General features: G+C 43.0%; 1 protein-coding gene across 6 annotated transcripts in view; it reads left to right on the top strand.

Annotated features, from left to right (window-relative positions):
• The window catches only part of SCUBE1 (signal peptide, CUB domain and EGF like domain containing 1), a 156,063-nt gene that overhangs the window by 73,246 nt on the left and 56,365 nt on the right, over nucleotides 1–26,452 (top strand). For 2 of the 6 annotated variants that reach the window (XM_072145350.1, XM_072145352.1), the window contains exons 5-6: nucleotides 19,658–19,783; nucleotides 22,335–22,451. In XM_072145350.1, the coding sequence (XP_072001451.1) occupies nucleotides 19,658–19,783; nucleotides 22,335–22,451 (243 nt within the window). Of the gene's footprint in view, nucleotides 1–19,657; nucleotides 19,788–22,334; nucleotides 22,452–26,452 lie in introns of all 6 variants that reach the window. The other 4 variants (XM_072145351.1, XM_072145354.1, XM_072145355.1 and 1 more) reach the window with 3 other exon arrangements.

Below are 26,452 nucleotides of genomic sequence, written 5' to 3' on the forward strand. Positions count from 1 at the left end.
GGGGTTTTTTTTGTCCCAAGTTACTCTTTTGTCCCATATTTTTTTTTATTGTTCTTGTTATTATGTCGTAAGTTCTACTCTGTTGTCTCACAAGTTCAGTCCTTTCATCTCGAGAGCCTCCTAAATCCTCGTTCCGTCCTCCATTGGCATTAGGATCCTATTTACATAATCATCAGTGATTTATAATCAGATCGTTTGCATGTACGTGAACTTGTAACCCCGCTGGCAGTTCTTGTTCTCCTCTCCTGCCAGTCTCGCTGTGGTGCAAAGACTTCACAAATTGGTCTGCGCTCTCCGAAATCTGCCAGTAGGATTTGCAATGGCAGAATCCTGGCAAGCGCCTTTGATGAATTTCCCACAATCTGTCTTGCACTTTCCAAATATAAGCAGAACGGTTTAATTTTTATCCCCTATCTGTATTTTAACTTTGCTCTATTTGTTTAACCTTTTTACTTTTTCTAAAATAAATATTTCTGATGGATTTTTGCCTTAAAAAAAAAAAAAACTGAGCATTTAATGGCAGATTTTTATTGCCTTGCTGTGGTTTATCTGAACTGTTGACTGCGTTTCCCGGAAAAACTGATAGCACGGACATCGCATCTTCACATTTTCTTCAAGTAAAGTTTTATGGTATGAAGAATATGTGTTGGTCATTCTGTTTATTCTGTTTATACGTTAGAATTATTAAAGCATTTTGACCCTTTAGATTAAAGGAGAGTTTTTTTTATTTTTAAAATACTTTCCATAGTCCAGTATATCTGTTATCTTCATGTCGTAAAAACTTTCCCTTCTTCAGTCTCTGTCTGCAAATTTGCAATACACTCTGGGGCACATTTACTAAGGGCCCGAATCGCTTTTTTTCGTCGGGTTTCTTGAAAATTACCGATTTGAGACGGTGTTGCTTGACACGCACCCAGTATAGCTTGGTCAACTCCAGTGAACTCCGACGGACTTCAGTGCAGCAGCTTTAGTGAATCGCCGGAAGCCCCGAATCGGCTTCGGAGAACCTGCCGCTGGATCGCGAATGAACCGGGTAAGTAAATCTGCCCCTCTGAGTTAGGCTACATTCACACGATGTATGCCCGCCGTACCGTAGTACGGCGGGCATACATCGGCACTGCGGAGAGGAGCAGGGGATGAGCGCTGCTCACCCCCGCCCCTCTCCATAGGAAGATACAGCGCATGGCGCCCTATCACGGGAAAGGATAGGACATGTCCTATCTTTTCCCGTGCTACGGAGCGGTACGGTGCCGCACATGTGCTGCACCATACCGCTCCCGTACAGGGCCGTGAGCCTTTAGGAGTGTATGGGGGACGTCTATCGGCCGCATATACGTCGGCCGTATATACGTCCCCCATACCGTAGTGTGAATGTAGCCTTAGTGGGTGGAGACCTAGCTGCTGTGACTCACTCCTCCCCCTCCACTTTCCATAAGAGCTTATGTGTAATCTTACACTTCTCGTTAGCATCTGTCCATCTTTTTAGCAAGACAGAATTTAATATAGACTTGCAGACCCCTTGTTCTGACAGAAATCTAGAGGTTGGACCTTGGAACAGTTAGGTGTTTATGTAGGGAGAAAGAAGGATAGGGCAGGTAAAAGCAACAGATAAGCTGTTGCTAGAAATACCGGCAGACATTTAATACCTAATTCCTGTAGCTATTGGAAATATCTGGACAGCTTCAGATATAGGGGATTTGGTCTTGAAAAATCTGAAATTGATGACCCCCTGGATTATTATACATGCAATGGTTGGTTGAAGCTACGAAGTCATACAAAGAGCAATACAATGGGGAGATGGGTTGGGACTGTGGGGACCTAACTGGTTTGGCATTGGGCTACTGCCAAGGATGTTGTCAAAGTAGTCCCAGTGGAACTTTGTTGTGAAATGTCCAACAGGCCGAGGTAGAATAGTGACGGCCTATGTCGGTCTCGCCTCCAAGGGTATCAGAAGATCCTCAGTTGGGCCCAAGCCCTAACCTTGTACTGAACACCAGTTGTCCAACAGAAAATAAAAACTACTTTGGAGGCTCTAATTCCCAGAGAATGATGGATGGACCACCAAATTATTTTGTCTGCTGGGCCCAGATGTTGGACAGCTGACCTAGAGGAGTTAAAAATTTCTAGTTCTTGGGTCGAAGACGCGTTGGAAGCAAGTCGATGCTTGGACAGTTGGAGCACATAATGGCCAGTGAGAAGGGTCGTAGTGCGGGCAGCAGAAACCATGGTTATCAACCAGGCTAAAAAGTGCAAGAACATGAAAAGGAGATATAGAGCTATCAACTTGCAAAAGATTTTCGGTTTTTGTACCTTCTATTCTGCTGCGCAGTAAACATGAAAATGTAGAAATTTTAAGATTTATTTTGAGTAAAGAATCAGACTATTTTTTTCAAGGTTCGGACAGCCTCCTCATCATACAATTTATAGTGTTACAAAGGTTATTGTGATGCGTAAAACAATTGGCAAGCAGCACAACATGCCAGGAACCAATATTCTCGGGCACATGTCCCGCTTATTTGTCTCTGTATCTTATCTAGGATTGTGGAACATCTGAGTTCCCTCGAGCCTAGGTTTCTTTGAAATAACTTGAGGAGGTAAAACAAACATTTCTCCAAAATCATGGATATCCTTGGTTTGTTCCTGAGATTGCCTGGTAATGATCTTCATGCTGTGTGTTTTCTTATGGATAAACAAATAAAAGTGGAAAGTTCAGAAGTTTTGGAGACGATCCTGGTCAGGTGATTTTTATTTCAAATTTAGGATTGTGGATTGTGGGAAGAGAGGGATGTAACTGCAGACGAGTAGACGGTGGGAAGAGAGGGATGTAACTGCAGACGAGTAGACGGTGGGAAGAGAGGGATGTAACTGCAGACGAGTAGACGGTGGGAAGAGAGGGATGTAACTGCAGACGAGTAGACAGTGGGAAGAGAGGGATGCAACTGCAGACGAGTAGATGATGGGAAGAGAGGGATGCAACTGCAGACGAGTAGACGGTGGGAAGAGAGGGATGCCACTGCAGACGAGTAGATGGTGGGAACAGAGGGATGCAACTACAGACGAGTAGATGGTGGGAACAGAGGGATGCAACTACAGACGAGTAGATGGTGGGAACAGAGGGATGCAACTACAGACGAGTAGATGGTGGGAACAGAGGGATGCAACTGCAGACGAGTAGATGGTGGGAACAGAGGGATGCAACTGCAGACGAGTAGATGGTGGGAACAGAGGGATGCAACTGCAGACGAGTAGATGATGGGAAGAGAGGGATGCCACTGCAGACGAGTAGATGATGGGAAGAGAGGGATGCAACTGCAGACGAGTAGATGATGGGAAGAAAGGGATGCCACTGCAGACGAGTAGATGATGGGAAGAAAGGGATGCCACTGCAGACGAGTAGATGATGGGAAGAGAGGGATGCAACTGCAGATGAGTAAGATGGTGGGAAGAGAGGGATGCCACTGCAGATGAGTAGATGGTGGGAAGAGAGGGATGCCACTGCAGACGAGTAGATGGTGGGAAGAGAGGGATGCCACTGCAGACGAGTAGATGGTGGGAAGAGAGGGATGCCACTGCAGACGAGTAGATGGTGGGAAGAGAGGGATGCCACTGCAGACGAGTAGATGGTGGGAAGAGAGGGATGCCACTGCAGACGAGTAGATGGTGGGAAGAGAGGGATGCCACTGCAGATGAGCAGAGGGTAGCCAGAGGGAGGATGGGAGTAAATGGTAGGAAGAACGGGGTGCAACTGCAGTTGAGTAGATTTATAGCTCTAGTTATATATAGATGGTTATAGAGTAGATCGTTATATTCAACTGCATTTACTTCTTCGGTTTCGGTTAATAAGCATTGAGGGAATGGCAAACAGCTTTGCCGGGGATATTTGCACTCCCAAATACTTACTCGCTACCCTGAAAATGTTTTCAATTTCTTTTTTGAGTGGTTATTATACGGGAATGTGAAATCCAAATAATTCATATCCACACAGATGTAAATGCAGAGTTAGAAAATTCTCATATAATCTACTTTGGAAATTGTGTGTAGACTGGGACTAGCCTGTCTGTAATACAGCTCTATATTGGCAGTTAAGAAGGTAGCAATTGAATGGTTACAAGATTACAACCCAGTGGTTAGCAATGGGGTCTTGGGTTCGAATTTGACCATGGAAGTCTTCTGCAATGGGGTTTTAATGTTCTCCCTCTGTTTGTGTGGGTTTCCTATAAATTCTCTGGTTTCCTACCACACTTCAAAAACATTCTGAGGGGCAGAACTTTTATCGAGTCGAAATGTTGAATACATGCGATTGCTGTTGGCCCTTGATCAATTTGGTGTTTGTTTTTTCCAAAATCCGTCCACCCATTCAGAAGATACAGCCCCCATAAGTTTACATGTGAGTTAGCTCATACCAGCCAGGGGGCGGAGAGTTTTCATTTTTGTCAAGGACACCCCCCCCAGTGCATGTGAACTTCTGGGGGGCTGTAGCTTTTGAATGGGTAGACAGATTTGGGAAAAACAAAAGCCAAATTGATAAGGAACACAGCAGAAACAAAATGAGGTGTTCTTTGTATAATAAGTTTGAGCCTCTTAAACAACGGGGTATAATTGAACATCTGTGTCGATTGGATGTTCTGGCTTTATGATTTAGGAGATTGAGTTGAGTCAGCTGAGAAGAGCGACCAATTATGATCTCATCGAAGTGCCATGTCCAGTCGAAACGAGAGACTCGTAGACCGTCCAAATTTTGTACGAAGCCCTACCCTTCAGATACTAAGAGTTATCTTTAAGCCAATACCCCCAAATTTTTCATCAGTGTAGAGGAGATTTTTTTTTAGCATACCCTACCAGAACACGCCTTGATATATTGAGTACGGCGTCTTACAAGTCGGGATTTCATGTCCTCGGTAGAAAATCTATTCCTTCTGTTGCTGTAACCTTGCGTTCTGATTTATATCTTGCCTTGTGATTAGTGTGTTCTGGGTTTCAAAATGTTATCTTTTTATTTCCTCATATAGCTGGAAGGAGAATTTATTGTGCGATAGCCAAGTTTTACTGACAGGTGGTCTTAAGCACTGACCAAAACGACGAGGTGCTGCTGGGTGATCCATCATCTTGCGTTTGCTTGGAATCCCACGCGGACATGATAGTTTTATTGCGTAATTTCTACATTAGACCTATTGGTAATATTACCAAACCTTACGAAATGAAAAGTCGAGTTACAGTTATGGGATCTTAGTTACTAGAAATTTGGATTTCCACAGGGGAAAAAAAAAATTTGGACACATCATCTTTGCACCTTGCGCTGGTTTTCTGTTTTTTCCAATGCAATCTGCTTGCACGGATATTTTAGAAGTGTCCGCGCCACACATGTGTCGCACGGCACCCTTTAGTGACGCGACTGCACTATTTTTCACGTGACACAAACTTCCTTATTAAAATGGGCGTTCCGTCGCATAGTCCGTTAATGGAAATCAACTACTCAACACAAAAAAAACCTAGAAATACTCGCCTCCGCTCCTCATCTTGATCCTGCCGCTGTTCTTGACACCCCCCCGGGATCACCTAGAAAAGAAACTTATAATTAGGAGCAAGGGGACAAGATGTCCGGAGATCCAGGCTGCTAATTGTGCACACCCTTGCACCTCTCTTTCCCATGCTGGGAGCATGGGAGCACAAGGTGTTGTCACGTCACAAGAGGCGTGAATTCACTCCTCGTGCGTGATGTCACCTCGCTTTTCTATTATGGCAGAGGGAGGTGGTGGGGGCGTGCATAATTAGCAGGCTGGAGCACCGAACATCTTGTCCCTATGCTCCAGGCTCCTAATTATTAATTTCTTTTCTAGGTAATCCCGGCGTGTCAAGGCAAGCGACAGACAGTGCCGGGATCATGATGAAGAGGAGCAGAGGTGAGTATTTCTAGGGTTTTTTTGTATTTCCTGGTTGGTTTCCTTTAAGTGACCCAAGATGTTACATTTGACTTGGAGGAAGCGATGTCCCGGAGCCACTAACTGATCCGTTACAACTGGGAGCCCAAGCACAGGGTTCAATGGCTTTCTTTTGTTTGCCCCAGCTTCCAGTTTGTATACCAGGATTCCTCCTTTACGAGTACACCAAAAAGTTGGCGTTATCCTTAGGAATCAACACTAACCTTTAGAGATTCTGTAATCAAATATATAACCCCTTATCAACTTGGCATGATTTATTCCCTGCAGCACCTACGCAGGAGGTAAGTATTACACAATTTTTCGTCTCACGCGTTGCGGAGCCCATTGGGCTTTCCTGGATTCCTTTTAAAGGCTCTTTTAGTAAGTGTACAACAAAAAGTTGCGGATATCCCAAGGGATCTGCTGTAATCCTCAGGGATTCTGTTACCAGGTGTTAAAATTCCCTGCAGCACCTCCGCAGGAGGAATGAAGAATTACAAAATTCCCATTAAAATCATTAAGTGGCCCATTTAATGTTATTACAGATGCAATTTCGGGTATAGAATGAGAAGAAGGAAACATTAAGTTCTGAAGGCAAGGAATTTAGCAAAATGATTATCAGGCAAAAATAGGAAATGGGAGACGGCGCCAAAACAAGCAAAATCGACTCAAATTTTACTGTCAAAATGGGAAATCATAAACAAGAAAGGACTGAGCATTGTGTTCCCTTAGTGTGAAACGCAGTGGGATGTTAATAATAGACAAAAGGAAGATTGATGGAATATTGCAGTTACTAGAGTGTAATCATAAGAACTACGCGGTTGTGGGTTATGTCAGGATACTAACACTAACCACTTGCCATTGTGTATCACTAGAAGGGTCCATCAAAATTTTGGATCCGATGATTGGGAGTAAGATGCCCAGGTGAAACGGCTTATACCCACATGGCCTAGAAGACCTTTGCCAAGTCACTATTTTGTAGGGTTTGAAGCTGTTTGGCTGATCTCAGTGGCCCCAGTGAATTATGTAAATGTGGTCGGTGCTCAACTGATTGGTGGAGTTTGGACATCCAGCACCCCGCCAACGATCTGAATCTGACATGGTTCCGTTGCAGTCTGGTACGTCTCTATAGTTGGACAATCTGGTCTAACTTTACACCTATAGTTGACGTAAAAATTGTATTTCAAATTTGGAGTGTTTTTGGAGCGTGTCATTGCCGAACAGACTAGGACAACCTTCACCAATATCAACCACGTTTCACATCCATTTCCCTTTAATGTATCTGCTTCTTTTAGGAGCATCTTCTTGAGGGTCCATCTAAAAATGAAAGGGATTTTCTATGCGTTCTGGAGTCGGGTTGCAGGAAAAAAGAAACTGTCTACACGTCAATGGCATCTCTATCACTCCAGCTTTGGCCAATTAGTGGCCTCCTCTCAACAGAGGACTTCATTTATGATGGTCTGAGGAGGTTACTGATTGTCTACACTCCTCTGGCTCCTGCATCACTCAAGCTTTGTCCAATAAGTGGCCTCTCAACACTGGACTTCATTTACAATGGTATGAGGAGGCTACTCATTGTCCAGGAACAGACCCTGAAAAACAGAAAGTTCCAGAAGTATCTGATGCTGGGCCCAATTGGTAGTTCCATCGGTCAAGGAATGGCCTCTTGGACCACACAGGACATGGCAAGTGGAATCTTGTGGTCAGAGAAGACCACTCATTGGCTTAAGCCACTCCTGTGACCCCCTTCAAACTTCTGGCCAGGCGCAGGGAGTGTAGACTGGAGGTAAACGAGAGTTGTGGGATCGGGTTGCCAGATCATAGTTTTCCGGAACTCTTTGGGAATTGTTTTCATGGCAAAATCAGCAGTACCATAATGGATGCCCAACAGACTCCATTATAGTCAATCATGGCCTACGAGATTCATTTGTAGATGGATTTATCTTTTAGCATTCCTTCTGTTTTTCTGTTCCTTTAAGGAAAGGATGGACGAGTGAGCAGTGATGTGAAATATTTGAGTGGCATCAAAGGGTTCACTGGCTCTACAGAGTCTCTTCGTTCAGGAAATCAGTGGTGGTCCAGGACTTCACTTGGTCTGTCTGAGTTTCATGGACCTTGAGCAAATTAGTTCCAGCATGTTATAATGAACATGTCTGTATCTAAACAATCAAAACGTTGAGCCTGGTGGTGACTCCACCCTCGAGGGCTCCAGGAATTGTGAAGTAATAAGGTTACACAGCTTACATAATCCCCTCGGATCTCCACTACATTTCTTTACATCCTATGCCTCGTGATTGGACTGATTTAAACCAGTTGTCGGAGCATATCAGAAACACGCGTGTGTATAAATATTTGCGGTATATATAGCGTGTCCCAGTGTCTTTCTAAGAAAAAGTAATTAAACAAAATACACAAAAATAGAAAATGTTTATCATAGAGAAAATTCAATTTTTGGGGCCCTCATTCCCATTTGGATAATATTAACAGAGATCATACTCGGTAGTTTTGGCTCCATAGAATATATTTTGTATACAGCTGAGAAATAAGGGAATTAAAACTCTGGAGGTGAACATTATTTTAGGTATTTTTTTGACCAGTACTATTTTATTACCGATTTTCTTGAGCTCAGTTTTACTGTGTAGATTCTGCCAGGTCTGCAGAGGCATCTCATCCTCATTACAGGGTTATCCCATTCCAATGTTGACCACTGGTCCACTTAAGATGTCCCAACACTGCTGTATGGCCACTGTAGAGGGAATCTGATGGGGCCACATGGCTGTCCGGAAGGGAGCAGAGGCAGTGAAATATTTCATGCCGGACTCCCCCTTTAATGACAGAACTTTGTCATGTAATTCTGGAGGCCAGGTTACTGCAGGCTTGTACCCAGTATAATTATATTTAGGCGTGGTTATGGTGGCCAAGAGCATGACTTTGGGGTAGGTAAGCCAAACCTCCGTCTCCTCCATGCCCTTAACTCTGACTCCCACATATTTGGGGCATATTTAAAGAAAATATACCATCACAATCAAGCGTAGATAATCTAGGAGGCTTCACTTTACATGTCAAGAAAGTGGAGCTGAACTTTTAATAGATGAATATTGGTAAATTATGTATTATCCTGCCCCCACACAATTATACACACACATTACAAAAACATGCGGTAAAGTGGCCAACCCCTTTAAAGCTAATGATTCATTGTGGAAAAAGGGTGTGGCTAAAGTAAAGACTCTTCAGGCAAGGGGTGTGGTTTAGATGAAAGTGTATGACTCAAAGGGAAAGGGGTGTGGTTAGGTTATAGCCTTTGACTTGGTGGACAGAGGCTTAAAGAGAAAATGGCCTAATAAACCACTAGCAGTAGGTTGTCAAGCAGCTGTGCAGATTCTAGGTGGCATCATCCGGAAAATTTATTTAAAGTGAGATGTAAAATGGTTTTATAAAGTCATGGAGGCGGAGAGTTTTACACTGAAGTCAAACTTTCCCTGCCTTAGAACACTCTGCTCACTGTAATCGATGGTCCTGCATCCAGGGAAATCATTGATATCCTTTGGTCCGGTGCATGAGGAGGTGTTCAAAGGCATGAAGAGCTTGACTTCAGTGTTAAACTCTCCGCCTCCCTGACTTTATAGATCTAACTTGCATCTCACTTCAAAGTGGATTTTCTAGATGATGCCTTTACATGAGCAACATGATCTAAGGCTGTACCATTGTACTGGTAGTGGATTAATAGGCCTATTTCTGATGACCGGTTCCCGTTTTAAAGCCCTGACTCAGCAGGAAAGGGGTGTGGCTTTGGTTAAAGCAAATAACTTGGCAGGAAAGAGGTGTGGCTAGATGGAAAGCTATGACTCAGCAGGACAGGGGTGTGGTTCAAGGCGTGCTCAATTGTGTCACAAAGTTGGTGGTGTCACCTTAGCCAAAAAATATCCCCCAAAAATTCACCAATCTATCTTCCAGTATGAGTCACTATAATAATTTTGGCAAATCTTCAGGCTGTCTACAGTAGTGTTAGACTTTATTAGATGTAAATCTTCCCCTATATTCAATCTTTTATAGTTGTACGTAGACCTTGCAGTCCTGTTTTGGTAGAGATGTTTGTCGGTAGTGAAGTTCATTGATGTTTGGCACCGGACCGGTTAATGGCCCGTAGCGACGTCTGGTAGCCACATGGCTTGTGGGCTTAGAGGTTCAATACAATTGGCCATGAGTGTCCACACTCTGAAACCACTATGAATTTATTTTGTGGAATTGGCAGCCTGCGCTTGAAAGGAGTCCAGGCCTCAAGAAGCATAAAGGATGAATTATTTTCTGCTGCTACAAAGGCTCCTTTTAGGTCAAACTTGAAAGCACCGGATCACGGACGCTTTTCCTTCAGATGCTTTCAGTAAATGCTGTTTCGATGGAAGAAGGGCCCATAACATTTCCCTTCTTGGTCCCCAAACCTTTTGTGTGTTAGGTTTTTGTTATTTTCTTCCACAATCACTTGGCCGTAGCTGCTCAATTTACCCACAGCGCCTCCACAGTGGAAATGAAGTATTACAAGCTGCCTATGTGAAGGTGTATTATTCGTGAACATGTAATGTCCTCCAAAGTTGTAAAAAAAAATTTTTTTTTAGACCAGTTATGAAAAATCTCTCAAGTAAACAAGTCTGAATCCATCCTCAAATTGAACTTATTGTTGGACTATCTCCATTGACAATTCATCAGAAAGTGTCCTCCTTCTACGATCGATTACGATTTATCTATCAAGGGTCCCCGAGTTACGGTCAAGTTGTGCCACCTCTAAGGGTTGTCAAATAATATTACCTGTTTCTATGCAGGTATATTGATATCAGTAGACGAAATGCGCCACAGCTTATGGGCCTAGAGGGTTTCTTTTATGGGTATATAAATAATTTAGATTCAAGACCTGTCCAGCTAAGAGGAAAGTTTAGACTTTTGATTAAACTTCTGACATTTTCCGACTTTGGATTGGGTCCTGCCTAGAGATTTTACCATCAATGTTGCTACTGAAAAGTAAATTTCTTAAAATATTGGAGTGTTACATGTGTCTTAAGGCTACTCTTGAGGGTGTTGTCTTCGTGTTTCTATGGGGTTTCACCCTTCAACCCCATATGGGGATCTCTATTTTGAAACTGGTAACCACCAGGTTGTTTCATGTAGGAGTTGTCTCTTGATCAAGAGACACTGGTATTTGGCACCAGAGGGACAGTCCGAGAAGTGGTCGTTGGACAAGCTTAAGTCGGGGCAGATTTAATTACCCGGTCCATTCGCGATCCAGCGGTGCGTTCTCTGCAGTGGATTCGGGTCCGGCCGGGATCCATTAAGGTAGTTCCTCCGCCGTCCACTAGGTGGTGCTGCTGCGCTGAAGAGCATCTGAACACACTGGAATACACCGAGCCGGGCTGAGTGAAGGTAAGTGCAAGCTCTGCGACACATTTTTGTTTTTTAAATGCGTCGGTTTTTTCCGAATCCGTCGGGTTTTCGTTCGGCCACGCCCCCCGATTTCCGTTGCATGCATGCCAGCGCCGATGCGCCACAATCCAATCGCGTGCGCCAATAATCCCGGGGCAATTAAGGGGAAATCGGCGCAAATCGGAAATATTCGGGTAACACGTCGGGAAAACGTGAATCGGGCCCTTAGTAAATGACCCCCTGTATGTAAATGTCATCCAACCGGAGGTCCAAGCAGGGGGGTATTAGGTTAGTGTTTAATAAAACTGAGATGGAACAGGTTCTGAGTTAGGTAAACAGTCAAGCTTATGCAATATCGTTTTCGCGACTATATTGGTCCTTATGGGACAAATTGTACCACTCCTGTCAAACTGTCCTTATGATATCACTCATATGAGTTGGGTAAATGAAGCCCAATTCATGGTCCTTTTTTACGGTTTTGTCAATAATTTAGCTACCCCTACCCACCACCTCTGCTATCAGTACTACAGTAGCCTCAGTATTCTGTGTGTAGACAGAACATGTATTTTCCATCTTCTGGGTATTCCGTACTAGGTGAAGCTTTCTGTTTTCCTACATCTCCCTCCAGCTGTTCCTGTCAGACTGGGGGCCCGTTAAAATGAATTATGGACTTCCATTTAAAATAAACGGGCCCTCACTCATACATAGAAGGTATTTTTGGGAGAACATAATTGCTGATTTTAATGTTTTTAATATTTATTTTCTGTTCCGTGTTACATTTTGGCGGGATAAATACCTCAGCGCTATTTTTCTTGTTCTCCGTAACTGGAGAGCATTTTTGACATGGTTTCGTTCGCTCGAATGCAACGTTCACGTATATAACCTACAGAAACCGAGCCAAACTCGTCTCTTAACTGCTCTTGCTTTGGGATAATTTTAAAGAGGACCTTTCATTAATTTCACCTGGGAAAATTGATGCCCCACTGATTCTGGCGCAGTTGGATTTTTTTTACTCTAGCCCCCAATATTGCTGAACAACACTGTTTAGTATTGACACCCAACATGCTTATTAGACTCTCTATTGTCAGGTAGGAGGTCCTTAACTGAAGAAGACAGCCCCATCTGATGGTCTAATTAGCTTATTGGGTGTCATCGTAAAAAGTGACACTCAACAGGTGCTACCTACTTAGGAATGGTGGGTGTTCGAAAGAGAGAATTGAAATGCACTGGACTTAAGAGGGGCAAAAAGTTGGTGGAAGTTTCTGAAAGCTCCTCCTTCATTAAGGGGGTTCCCCATCTAGGATCTTCCGCTCACTGTTATAAAAGGTGGTATGGACAATTTTAGTCATACATTCAAATTGCCACCACGTAAAAATGGCCTGATGACATTCCCGTCTTCCCGTCACATTCACATGATTGCTTAACTCTGAATGTGGAGAGTAGAGAAAGCAGTAGTATCTAACCAAAGATAAAGAGATCGGGCCGGGTGACCAGAGGATTCTTCGGGATTCCGTCTGAAATCTAAAGGCTAAAAGGGTTCTTCAAGAATCCTGGAAAAATCGTTGGGGCTGGGCTAAAACAAAATGTACTTGCCTTGATTTGGCTTCCCGGTTCTAGAGTCGCTGTGTTCTTCGGCACTGACATCTTGAATTTTGGGTACTTCCCTTTAAGGAACAAGGAACCTCCTATGGCAGTGGTGGCAAACCTATGGCACGGGTGCCAGAGGTGGCACTCAGAGCCCTTTCTGTGGCCACTCAACCCATCGCCCTACTTCACCAAACACTGAATCTTCCTGCAGCCCCAGGCAACATAAAGGTGCTGCTCTCAGCGCTATTTTAAAGCGACACTTCATTGGCTCTTTGGAACTGTGGGAAAATCGAGAAGGTGTTGACAGAACTTCATTATCTTTGGAGGTCCTCCTGCTGGACCCAGCATTCTTCCTCGAGAGGGAGACCCTGGTGAGAAGCTACAATGAGTGTCTGAATCTGCCCTCCTTTCGACTCTATTGGTGGGCTTAGGTGGCCAAAACAATTGAAGTACGTTGAAGAACAGGTAGCAATAAGTTACTGCTTAAAATGGCATGTTGGCACTTCACGGTAAATAAGTGGATTTTGGTGGTTGTTTGGGCACTCGGTCCCTAAAAGGTTCGCCATCACTGTCCTATGGCCTGCTGATGGGCCGAAGGAGGTACTCCTTGCTCCCTGACACTTCGGGATGGAGGACAGAAGATTACAGAACAGTGAGCCGGACCAGGTAAGTACACTTTTTGGTCACTGGGTTTTTTTTTAGGTATCCTGGAAAACTTCTTTATGGTTTGAACTTGTTGAAATCTAACGGCCCATAATTTTTTTTTTTTCCCCCTCATATTCGTCAACATGCCCCCAATACCCACTACATGGTTGGCCGCTCACTTTTACTCCTATGTGGAGATGGGTTGTCGGTCATCAATCATGAGATCAGTGGGGAAAGATAACCAGCATACTCAACAGTCAGCTGTTAAGATAGATCACCAAGCACGGCACCATACTTTGTATAGTGGTGGTACTTTGGTATAGCATCGCATTGCCATGAACTTCTAAAGTTATGTGTCCAAGAAATGGTGAAACAGAAGCGGCTTTTCTGAGCACCGTCGCTATTGTGGTTGTGTTCGATTGGTGGTTGTGAGTGTTGTACCACCACTGATCTCATATTAATGGCCTATTTAAGCATTGGTGATCAGTTTTTTTTAGTTTCGGGAAACTTCTTAGAGTAGAAAATGGCCACCATCCTAATACGGGTGGTAGAGGATTAATCTGGAAATGTAGCAAAACTAGAGAGATCTTCTGATGAGAACTGTAGATGTAGAGAGCTTGTTGCGTCTACGATGGTGCTCTTCTGGTGTCAACACCTCTTTGGCATGGTTGAAGCCTCTCTCAAATCTTCTGGGCTTAATATCTGTGGTCATATATATAAAGTGAGCAGTGTGACGAGTGTGCGGTACACTTTACACGGATCCATGAAGCTATGTGAGATATTTCCTGTGTTTCCATTGGGTAGACCTCAAAATTTGTAAACATTATGTCCGTACTTGTGGAATACATGGAATTCTAAGAACATTTTGATATCGAAATATTCATTGGGCATTGCCTTGCCGGGCCACTTAGAATACACACAGGGTAACTACCCTCATAATTGTTACTTGTCTACACGTTTCTACGAAAAAACAACTGATATTTCTTAAAGTAAACCACAACCAAAAACAATATTGCATAAAGCAGCATCAGAAACAGGAAAGTTATCACACACAGGTATTGCTTTCCTTTGGGGAAGAAAGGAATGTGAAAGGGGCATCATGTTATAGAGCAGGAGGAGCTGAGCAGATTGTACATAGTGTCCTATCAGTAGGCAGTATGTTAGAGTAGGAGGAGCTGAGCAGATTGTACATCGTGTCCTATCTGCAGGCAGCATGTTATAGAGCAGGAGGAGCTGAGCAGATTGTACATAGTGTCCTATCTGCAGGCAGCATGTTATAGAGCAGGAGGAGCTGAGCAGATTGTACATAGTGTCCTATCTGCAGGCAGCATGTTATAAAGTAGCAGGAGCTGAGCAGATTGTACATAGTGTCCTATCTGCAGGCAGCATGTTATAGAGCAGGAGGAGCTGAGCAGATTGTACATAGTGTCCTATCTGCAGGCAGCATGTTATAGAGCAGGAAAGGCTAAGCAGAAGGTACATAGTGTCCTATCTGCAGGCAGCATGTTATAGAGGAGAAGCTGAGCAGATTGTACCTAGTGGCCTATCTGTAGGCAGTATGTTATAGAGCAGGAGGGGCTGAGCAGAATGTACATAGTGTCCTATTGGTAGGCAGCATGTTATAGAGCAGGAGGAGCTGGGCAGATTGTACGTAGTGGCCTATCTGCAGGCAGCATTATATAGAGCAGGAGGAGCTGAGCAGGTTGTACATAGTGTCCTATCTGCAGGCAGCATGTTATAGAGAAAGAGGAGCTGAGCGGATTGAACATAGTGTCCTATCTGCAGGCAGCATTATATAGAGCAGGAGGAGGTGAGAAGATTTCCACAGGTTGTTGATCCAATTCTCAGTCCCTTGTCGTCAGGTAAAATAAAAATCCTCAAACTAAAGTTGACATTTTCAGAAACTTCTGCAATTCATATATAAACTTGGGTTTTCCAGTTGCCTCAAGTTGAAATCCATCAGTAGAGTGCTCATATGTATCGGTAGAAGCTGCCGCCATCTGCATTATAATACACGTGAGAAGCGGCTGAAGTTCACAACTTGTCAGGGCCTTTGCAAATGGCCGATTTGTACTTGACACAATAAAAGTTTGAAAACTGCGTTTGATGTCCCGGGGCTTATTGCATCAGATCGGTCATTCAAGCCCATTCTATTTGTGCCGCAACACTAGAGCCTTTCAGCCACGTGAATTGTTTGTTTTACCATCGAGAAACTACAAAGCGCTCTCAGAGACGTCGTCATTCACAGTAAGAAAAGGAGGGGGGGGGGGGGGGGGAGAGTTTCTTCAAAAAGTTTTTTTTTTTCCTCCCCTACATAATTTTCCATTGATGAGGCTAAAACTGCTTTGCTCCTCTGTTCGGATAGTCAAGATAATTGTTCTTGTTTTCCCACATTGACCAAGAGCTTGTAGCATTTTTCGGGACGCCTTTAAGCAAAGTGATGCAGAAAATGTTATTGATGGCGTCTCTGTGGAAACCGCATCTTAAGAATGGCACAATCTGCCATTGTTGCCTTCTTCGAGGACAAATATGGTCTGTTTGTCCGTATACTCACGGTGAAGGTTTCTCCATTGATCTGGAGGCTTTAGAAAACCAGATGAGTTTGATTTTTGGAAGAAATTTTGGAAAATGGATACAAGCCATCAGCTGGAAGGAATTTTTTTTACTTTACAATGGGAAAAAAAAGGAACCGGTCAACATAAGTTGACTGTTAAACCATATTCAGGTTTGACAAAGTTGACCGACGACAAATATGGCCACCATAGCCATCATTGTTGGCATTCTTGGTCACCTCTGCCACATGATCCATAATCCTTCCCAACGTTTTAGGTCCAAAAGGTGTGAACAGGACATCGGGGCACATTTACTTACCAGTCCTGTCACGATCCCCGAGGTGCGTTCACCGACGAGTATTCGGAGCTGCCGCGATTCACTAAGATCTTGCGTCCAATTTCCTACATGAGTCGCTTCCCCGCTCAGGTCCGCCGGAGTTCACTATCTTCTTCCCGGTGCATGTAAGTGCTGATCTTGCGTCACAATTTGAATTTTTAATTTGTCCGAATCAGTCGGGTTGTCCAACGGCCACGCCCCCTCGATTTTGTGTCGCATGAAAGCCGACGCTGATGCTCCAAAATCCACTCGCGTGCGCCAAAAAAAACCTGTGCAATTCAGGGCAAATCGGAAATATTTGGAAAAACCCGATGGAAATGTGCCCGACGGACCCTTAGTAAATGTGCCCCACTATTTGATATCCGAAAGTAGGGTACAATGTTGGAAATTAACAGCCACCTTCCTGGTTTCCACCTTCTGGTGTTCTCAGTGGTGTGCTGAAAATTAAAAGGGTGAGTGTTCACCGAACCTGACAACCTCTGCTTAAAAAAAAGACTTCTTCTCCCAAAGGAACATGCCCCAATTTTAAGGACCTTCCATCAACATCCTGTCTTTGACTTGTGTCTCCTAATTGGTAACCCTGTTGCATCAACGTTGAGGTCCTAGTTCCTAAAGCTGATCTGCAATACCCATCATTGACTATGGGCAAGAGCGGTGCCATATTCTGTATTAAAGTCTTGCTTTGTCCCAATTAAAGGGGTTGCACCATCAGAGCATTCTTATTTTGGATGTCCAAAAGAAGTTCCTACCACTTAATTTCTGGAGGACTAAGAGCCCTAATCATAGGGTGTCCAAGCCACGATTCCAGGATTTTTATTAACACCGAGATCTTCATTCTCTTATGGAGATTCTGGTGTGTATGACTGACTAGGTTCTGGCTAGGGGAACTTACGGTAGGTAGCAGCCAGGATTTAGGATTCTATGATTTGCTATGTTTGGGGAAAGCGAAGACAAAAAAGTTTCCTAATCTAGTTTCTCTCTGTAATTATTTCCCAGAATACCATTTATTTAAATTTAAAAAAGTAAGATTGAAAAAAAATAATTCTGCAGGATCAGATTACACACGGTCTTTGTAGTCTGTAACTATAGAGACGCATTGGTCTCCATAGGTTTTCAGAAAAAAAAAATCCTAAAAAAATATTTTTAAAGGGAATCAAACACAACTTTTTGGTATGTTATAGTGACATCAAGGCTCACTGTAGATTAACAATTTGTAAAAAAAACCTTACATTTCTTCGGCATTTTTGACCATCTCCTACTTGTAAGTAGGACAAGCTGTGAAGGGGCTTGTAGAAAGCCCAAGAGTCCGTCCCCCACTCTGAGGAGAACAGGGTATAGCTGATCCAAAAAAAACAAAGGGGCACAACTCCCGTCCTCCGCTCCCCTGAGTACTAGTCACCATGTCTGAAGAGCCATTCGGCATTATACGGCAATGCCAATCTCAAATCGTTCATACTTGGCCCCCCTTTGACCACTAAATTTTTTTCGGCTGGTGCTGACATGATAAAGTTGTTGGGTTGGGCCGCACATGTCTTTTTTAATCTTCCAGACAAGGCCTTGGTCTGAGGTGTAATGACAGATGTGCTTGTTCTGGCCTGCACGCAGAGCAGGAGTATCCCGTGAACCTAAAATCACAATCCCATCTGCAGGGGATGATTGTATTGTTACCGAGGCTGTTTTATTTAGGAATTGGAACCATATGGACTCGCTGTGTAGACTTTAATTTGTTTATCTAGTGGCATGTGACCGGTACAGTCTATTCTATCATACATCCAGCGCTAGGAGGGGTGCAGGAGATATTGCTGACCTTCGAGGCTGTGCGTTACAGCTCCCACAGCATATGCAAGACTAGTTTCTCAAGAGGGTTGAATTCGTCTTTATAAACCATTACCAGTGTATTCCAGTGATTTATATTTTAGATGCACTTTAGCATATAACATTTTTTGGGAAGTCCTGTTGAGTTTGAAGTGTTGGGCCCAGGCAGGATTAGTGGTTGTTAGAGACTAAGTCAATGTCTGCACTGTTGGTGGTGGTGTCTACTCCATCGAATACTTCTTCTATGACATTCTTCGAGTTAGGTAGGTGTTTCTTCTGGCTAATAGTGATTTCTCGTTCACATACCTGTTTGGTTTGACTGAGAGGAGAGTGAGTTGATGCTGAATACATCTCATGGTGGATTGGGCAAGTTGATTTATCCAACTGGTTTGTCATTCTTGAGTCATGAGGACTCCATACACATTGGTGGTTGGCTATTTCACTCTACTTGTCAGGTTTGCCAACATCGCATGACCGACCATCAGTATTAACAGTGTACGTACTTTAGAGGTACAAAATGCACCCCTGGAGAGAAGAAGCACGTCTATGTAAGTTGGCATTTGACCATACTTTTATGGGCGGTGAGAACCTACCTATTCAGGTTTCCCAATTACCCCGGGTCTACATCAATGGTATACAACGTGTAAATAATATGTGGGCAATAAGGGTTGGGAATCCTCAACATGGACAATCCAGGTTGGTGGGATTGGGCATCTATCTACGTTGTCTAGGAGCCATGACTTTTCGACCTTAAGTTAGGTTACTTCTTCTTCAAGTTAGGTAGGTGTTTCTTCCGGCTACAGTTATTTCTCGTTCACATACCTGTTTGGTTTGACTGAGAGGAGAGTAAGTTGATGCTGAATACATCTCATGGTGGATTGGGCAAGTTGATTATCCAACTGGTTTGTCATTCTTGAGTCATGAGGACTCCATACACATTGGTGGTTGGCTATGTCACTCTACTTGTCAGGTTTGCCAACATTGCATGACCGGCCATCGGTATTAACAGTGTACGTACTTTAGAGGTACAGAATGCACCCCTGGAGAGAAGAAGCACCGTCTATGTAAGTTGGCATTTGACCATATTTTTATGGGTGGTGACAACCTATTCCGGTTTCCCAATTACCCCGGGCCTACATCATTGGTATACAACCTGTAAATAATATGTGGTCAATAAGGGTTTGGGAATCATCAACATGGACAAACCTGGTTGGTGGGATTGGGCATCTATCTACATTGTCTAGGAGCCATGAGTTTTCGACCTTAACAAGTCCGATCACTTCTTCGCACTGGAGATATTCCAACGCTGGAGGAGTAATGTATTAATATGAATATTAAAATCCATGTTTCTTGGAATTTCTTTCCCTTGATGTTTTTTCTGTTTTTCACAGAAGGCATGAATTGCATGAACAAAGATCATGACTGCGCCCATATCTGCCGAGAGACGCCTAAAGTCGGAGTGGCATGTGAGTGTCGTCCAGGATTCGATCTCGCAAAGAACCAGAGGGACTGTACATGTAGGTAGCTAACGTTTTTTTTTTTTTTTTCTTTACAGTTCCAAAATTTTTCAAAGCTCTTTTCTTAAGTCTGTCTTTTTGTTTCGGGATGTGTACTGAGAAAGCACACCTAAAATTTGGATGGTGCCTCAACGATCAGATTTTTATCGCGCATTTTGTGCATTCACATAATATAGGGAGCTAAAAGAGGGACAACCTAAAATGGTTGGCCAGGTATCTATAATTGAAAAGGGTTATTGTGGGGATATGTTATCAATTAAATAATTTCCCCTGCTTGGTTGCTTCAGGCTAAAATAAATTAGTCTCTTCTGAGGGATCCGGAAGCAGAGACTTTGCACTATTTTGCGTTGTAACTCTGACTCCGGGTCACATGGTCTCCCCTTCCACGGAGTTTGAGCATCATCATATCATGTGATTGAGGTTTTGGATTCTTGCTCATGCCGTGATGCTCTGACTCTCTGGAGGGGGTTGACCATGTGACCTCTATACAGTGTAAAGGCACTGGCTCCTGGTCCCAGAGACCAAACAAAAAGAGAAAAAAAATCACTGTTTGTAATGTATATGTGTGTTGTATAAGTAAGCCAGATACAGTAGAGTGTCTGGACGACCTGTTCTGTACTGCACGGGCAATCCAGTGGTTTGAAAGGACGCTAAGTAATGCCTTATTCCACCTGTGGTGGCGCTGCAGGGAAATTGAATACTTAGTGCTAGATTTCCCAAACCGTTGATAGAGGTCTCTGCAGGTGGAAACCTGTTCATTAACATATTGTCATGGGACCCATTGTTAAGTCAGCATTTACGAGGTAGCGAACCTCTTTAAGAAGAATGCAATTAGGCATCAACTTGTTTGCACACCATTAACATAAATCTCAAGCCGGTTATTAGCCATTATGCCTTTTGATATCTGTTTGCTTCACATTCTTGGCTCTCTCCCCCTACATCTTAATGAACTAGTTTTCTTAGAAGACCTGAGCTAACAATGCCAGATAGACAAGAAGCATCAAGAAAAGTCACAGCCCCGGGTGAATGATAATTACTGATCTATCCAGAGATAGTACTTTGATGTTCGTAATGGTTCAGACAACCTGCCTCAAAAACAAAATCTTAAGTTTACGACTTAAAATATAAGGATCTACGTGATAATTGTTATTATCTACTTGTGATTGAGTTGTAGGTAGTGTAGAGTGAAGATCACGTTACCCTTTAAATCTCCACCACCACCTCCACAATATTTTCTGAACTGGTCAACCACATCTTCCCGGTTTTGCATAAATATCCTCAGAAACTCCGGAAAACTTGTGGTGTGAATGTCCCGTACTATAGTGGCATGCAAGTTTCCCTACAAATTAGGATCCTTGTTTCGCCAACATATATTTCTCTTGATTCTGCAATGGACTTCTCTTTTGAACCGGATAAGACAAGTCTTCTCTCCAAATAACAAAAGGATCAGGTAGATTTTACCTGCCTCATCCTTCTCTCCCCTGACATCTTCCTTCTGATTACAGTCAATAGAACCCTACACATTCGATGGTTGGCCAAACACACCGAAATTGGTGGCTTAGATTGATAATCCAATAGTTATAGGGGGGGCGGTAAGCCACTGCAACATCCCTCAGGCATCGACCTATCTTTAAATAAGAAAAGGATCGGGCAGATGTATTCCAGCCTACCAAATTCTTCTCTTTTCCGTCATATGCTATCCCAGGAAAAGTCAGGTGACTACATGCACATAAGACGGTCAGCCAAACCGACTGAAATTGGTGGCTTTGACTGATTATAATCTAGGGTGCATGTTCGTCTTTAACCTGGTCATACAAATGAGAATGCTCCTTGGGCCAATGGATGTGGTATATGTCTTCTCAAATTTACAGACGTTTCTCCAAATACAAAAAGGTTCTGGCAGATGTAGCCCAGCCTGACTGATCCTTCTCTTGCCCTATAGCTGCCTTTTGAGGAGATTCGGATGACCCCATGCACTTATAGTAGTTGACCAAACCCATTGTAGGTAGTGGCTTTGACCTATTTTGATCCAAGGTCTACAGTGACCTTCAGACTGGCCATACTGATGAGTTTGGCGACGGATATTTCTCCCGATTCCCTGATGAACATATTTTCAGAACTTGACGGAGGAAATAACACTCTGGCATTGGGTTATCTCCAAATAACATAAGAAACGGGCAGAGGAATTCTAAGCTGATCCTTCTCTACCCCTACATCTGCCGCCTAAGGAGAGTCAAGTGGAGAGTCAAGCATTAAATGGTTTGCCAAACCCATTCCAATTGGCGGCGTCAATCACAGGAGCCTTCAAACTGACCATAAGAGTGAAAATGCCTGTTTGGCCAAAAGATATGACTCGGCCAATCACTCTTAATGTTTTTTATCGAATGCATTTTTTAAAAATGATGTACCTGAGACAGCGATCAACCCTGAGAAGGGGAAGTACAAGTTGTATTTGGAAGTTAGATCAGTTTTTTCTCTTCTGTTGAATTAATTTGAATTGTTATGAACATTTCTGTTTCTGTTTATACATGTATTTTTTGGGTCTAAATAGTAACCTGTAATTACGGAAATGGAGGCTGTCAACACTCCTGCGAGGACACGGACACTGGCCCAGTGTGTGGCTGCCATCAGAAATATGCCCTACACTCAGACGGTAGAACGTGTATCGGTAAGTTGTCATGCGAGTCCTACTTGTGTGAATAACCCGTTATATTACATTATATTTCTTTTAGGAGATCATTGAAAAGAAACTTGAGTGCCTCACCTAGTACACATTAATGAATTACATGCCTCTTGTTATTATTGACACTATGACCCTGATCGATTTGGTGTTTGTCTTGTTAAAATCTGCCAACGTGTTCAAAAGATATAACCCCCAGAAGTTTATGTGTGAATTAGTTCCGCAGGGGTGGTACAGCTCAATAAGACACGCCCCCCAGAGAAAATGATAGGTTTCCTCCCCTTGGGCTAGACGGTGTTACTTGTGGAGGCTATATCTTTTGAATGAGTGGATGGATTTTAACAAAACAAACCCCAAATTGTTCAGGGGTAAAGTGGCAATCATGTTATGTATGTTGATCTGCATTTAGCACTTGGTTACAAACTACCCTGGTATAATTTAACTTCAGAAAATTGTCTACAAAAAGTTTTTGTTATTTTTTGTAAAAAAAAAAATTGTGCAGAAAAAAGTTGCTTGTCAAAAGGAGTCTTCCAGGATATGAAGAAAGTTTATTATTTTTATAGAAACTGTGGCACCCTTTCCAATGTGTGATTTTTTTAAAGTATTGCAACCTCAATGGGCCACGTGGGTTGCACTATCTCTAAATAAAAAACAGACCTTCTTTTTAATCCTTTTACATTTCTAGCCAAATAATTTGAATATTTCCGCATCGGATACTGCTAGGTTCTCCTTATTCCCTACAGTGGCCACTACAGGTGGAATAGAGTATTACATGAGACCATTCAGACAAATTTCTAACAAAATTCTAAAGAAGTGATGTTTCCTATTAATAAAGAGTTGGTTCGTCGCTTCCCCCTTTATGTTGTAGTCCGTAGAGAGGGTGACGTGTGCGATCTTAATTAGGATTTTCCCTCCTAATTCTCTAGACTGTAATTTTCAGTTCTTGATGATAACAAGTTGTCGTACTCCCACAGTCCCACAGTGAATTGTAATAAGAGGTCCGGTAACACAGCTGTCTGTTTTCCCAGAATGGATCTCATTAGTGGGATGCAGAGTTATGTGCGCAACATGTTGGAGGAGGAGAATGTAAAGTTATGGGAAATGAGGAGATGATGGGAAAGGGTGGAAGTTCTCCTACAAGATGGAGGAATATCTGACCTATTGAAATTAGATGGATGTTACCCTGAAACCTTGAGGGAGAAGATCCATCATTTCATTGAAGGGGTGGTCTGGGGTGTGAAACACATGACGGTCATGGGTAGTACAAGATATTACCACCAAGCTCCATCAATTTCTCTCAAGTTGTGCTGTAGTACCAGGCACTACTCATGGTCAGGGCCACGTGGAGCTGTTGTTTGAATAAGAAACCATGTTTTTCAAACCCTGAAAACCCCTTCTTGGAGGGTGGTAGCCTAATAGAAGACAGCGAAGTGCCTTATATATATATGGAGGAATCAAAAAGGATGTCTTGCCTGGATGGATCGCTCAAAGAGATGTCTTTGTAGCATATTTAGAGTCCTTCCAATTTTTAAAAGGGTTGTCCGAGGTGGCCGGAGGGGGCTGCTTAAAAGATCTAATAGAAAGAAAGCCACCGCTCACTCACATAAGCTGCATCCTCAATGTAGACGAGGTCCTATTCCTCCTTAGCTCTCGGTGCACGGAAAGGCAGTCCTGCCGGTTGACTGAATGATGCACAATGAAACGAAGGTATTCCAGCACTCAGAATCTTCTTTAAAAAAATATTTGAATTTTTATTTTGTAAATATTAAAATTGCAAGGTCACATCCTGGCATATCATCCAAAAAAGAAAAGATCTACGCGTTTCGGACTAGTGTGCTTGCGTCCTTATTCATGAATTCATGAATAAGGACCCAAGCACACTAGTCCGAAACGCGTAGATCTTTTCTTTTTTGGATGTTATGCCAGGATGTGACCTTGCAATTTTAATATTTACAAAATAAAAATTCAAATATTTTTTTAAAGAAGATTCTGAGTGCTGGAATACCTTCGTTTCATTGTGCTTAAAAGATCTACTTGCCTTCCGGCGCCCTCCGGTGTCCCACGCTGCTGTCGCTCCAGTCCGGGTGCCATGTAAACAAACATGGCCACCGGAGCAGTGCTGGACTCAGCTTCCGGCCCCTACAACCATCCGGCCCACATTCACAATGCTGTGAATAGGGGCGGGTAGGCGTGGCCAGCCACCGCTGGGCGGAAGCTGAGTCCAGCGCTGCTCCGGCGGCCATGTTTGTTTACATGGCACCCGGACCGGAGCGACAGCAGCGTGGGACAAATGGAGGGTGCCGGAAGGTAAGTAGATCTTTATTTTTTTAAGCAGCCCCCTCCGGCCACCTTTAGTTTTTTTTTTCAGAACTCTCAGACGACCCCTTTAATGGGCCAAAAATTTTCTCCGTGACAGTGACGGTTTTGTGATCCAGAAAAGAAGGGCTCCACGTTCTATTTAGTTATACTGAGAGTTGTGGATAACCTGATGTAACGAAACAGCACTCCAAGAGCCTCCAAGGACTCCAAGAACCCGGTTACCGCTCCCGTGAATGTCTTAATACACCACGACCTGTCTAAAAATTTTAAAAAACAAGATGTTCGGTAGATACTGACCCAATAAATTTTGCTGTAATTTTTAGTCTTATTTTTATAGATTTTGAACAATTTGGTCCAATTTTTCATCATCAGAGACCAGAACATGTGAATAGATTTTTCCCGCGACGGGAGCTTAGTCCATCCCGATAACTCCATGTCGCCTCCTGTACACACAGTATTTACATAGTGCGTAGAGTCTATTTTCCATTGCACCCGCTTCAGGTTTCTGATGATGTGATACAAACCCATATTATGACAAATCCAAATCTCTTAAGCTGTCTATGTAATAACCTCGAGCCGGGTAAAGACGCCGCTTGCAAACTGACCTCGGCTTAAAAGAATTCAATTATACCAGGCGGTGGAACTCGAATTCTGTGATTAATGATCTTGAGACTATTAACATTTACTTGTGTTTGTTCCTTTGCAGACACTCAGACATTTTCAGCTCGGCTTTAGGATAGCATGAAGGTTTTTAAATGTTTTTGTTAAGGGGGAAACCACCAAACAGTGGCCTTATATTAGAAGGCAACTTCTGAGACCTCGGAAGACCATTGATACATTCTATGGCTTCTGACCACCATTGAATACCAAAACTAAAACCCACTCTCATAGTCTTACCTTTGGGGGTCAACCTTTTAGAAATCCTAAAGATAAATAGGTGGAACTTTCTGAAAAAAAAAAAATAGATTTTTGTTTAGGCTCCCAAGCTGTTTGGGCTCCAGGTCGTCTTCAAAGAGATTTTAGTATGAAATAAAACTTCTTTTATTGTAATGGTTTTTTTTTTTTTTTTTTAAGAAATTTTGGTGAAGCATTATATTGTCTATAAAGAGTTTTTGGACTAGTTTTAAAACATAGACATTAAAATTAAAAAGGGTTGTCCCAGGATTTGAACAGATCATCAAATAACTTCAAATGTCTTATTGGTGGACTTTGTCATCGAGAAAGGGGAGTCTTTTGGCATAACCCCTCCATATGAATGGAGTAGCGGTCAAGTATCTACCACCACCGAGTAGCTCTTGGCTACCACTCCACTAGTCCCTACGAGATGACCACTCAATTCTTGATCGGAGAGGGTCTTGGAGGATTAACTCCCACTGATAGGGCACTTGATTATCCCACCTACAAGTGGGTGGATTAAATCTTTGGACAACCCCTTGAATCTTTCGGTACTTGTTTCAAAAACATTGACTGCTTCTGGAGAAACCTAGAAACCAAGATAACCTTGGATATTGCTTTCTATTTCCCAATAAACTCCACCAACCACTGCTAGGGGATCATGGGAGATGAGGGTCAACTATGCCAGGTCATATAAATGTTGAAAAAAACTTTTTTTTTTGGTAATCTTGAATGTCTCCCTTGTTTCATGTTTTTGCTTTTTTCAGATTTTTTTT

This window comes from Engystomops pustulosus, chromosome 4, assembly GCF_040894005.1.
Source record: "Engystomops pustulosus chromosome 4, aEngPut4.maternal, whole genome shotgun sequence".
Classification (NCBI taxonomy): domain Eukaryota; kingdom Metazoa; phylum Chordata; class Amphibia; order Anura; family Leptodactylidae; genus Engystomops; species Engystomops pustulosus.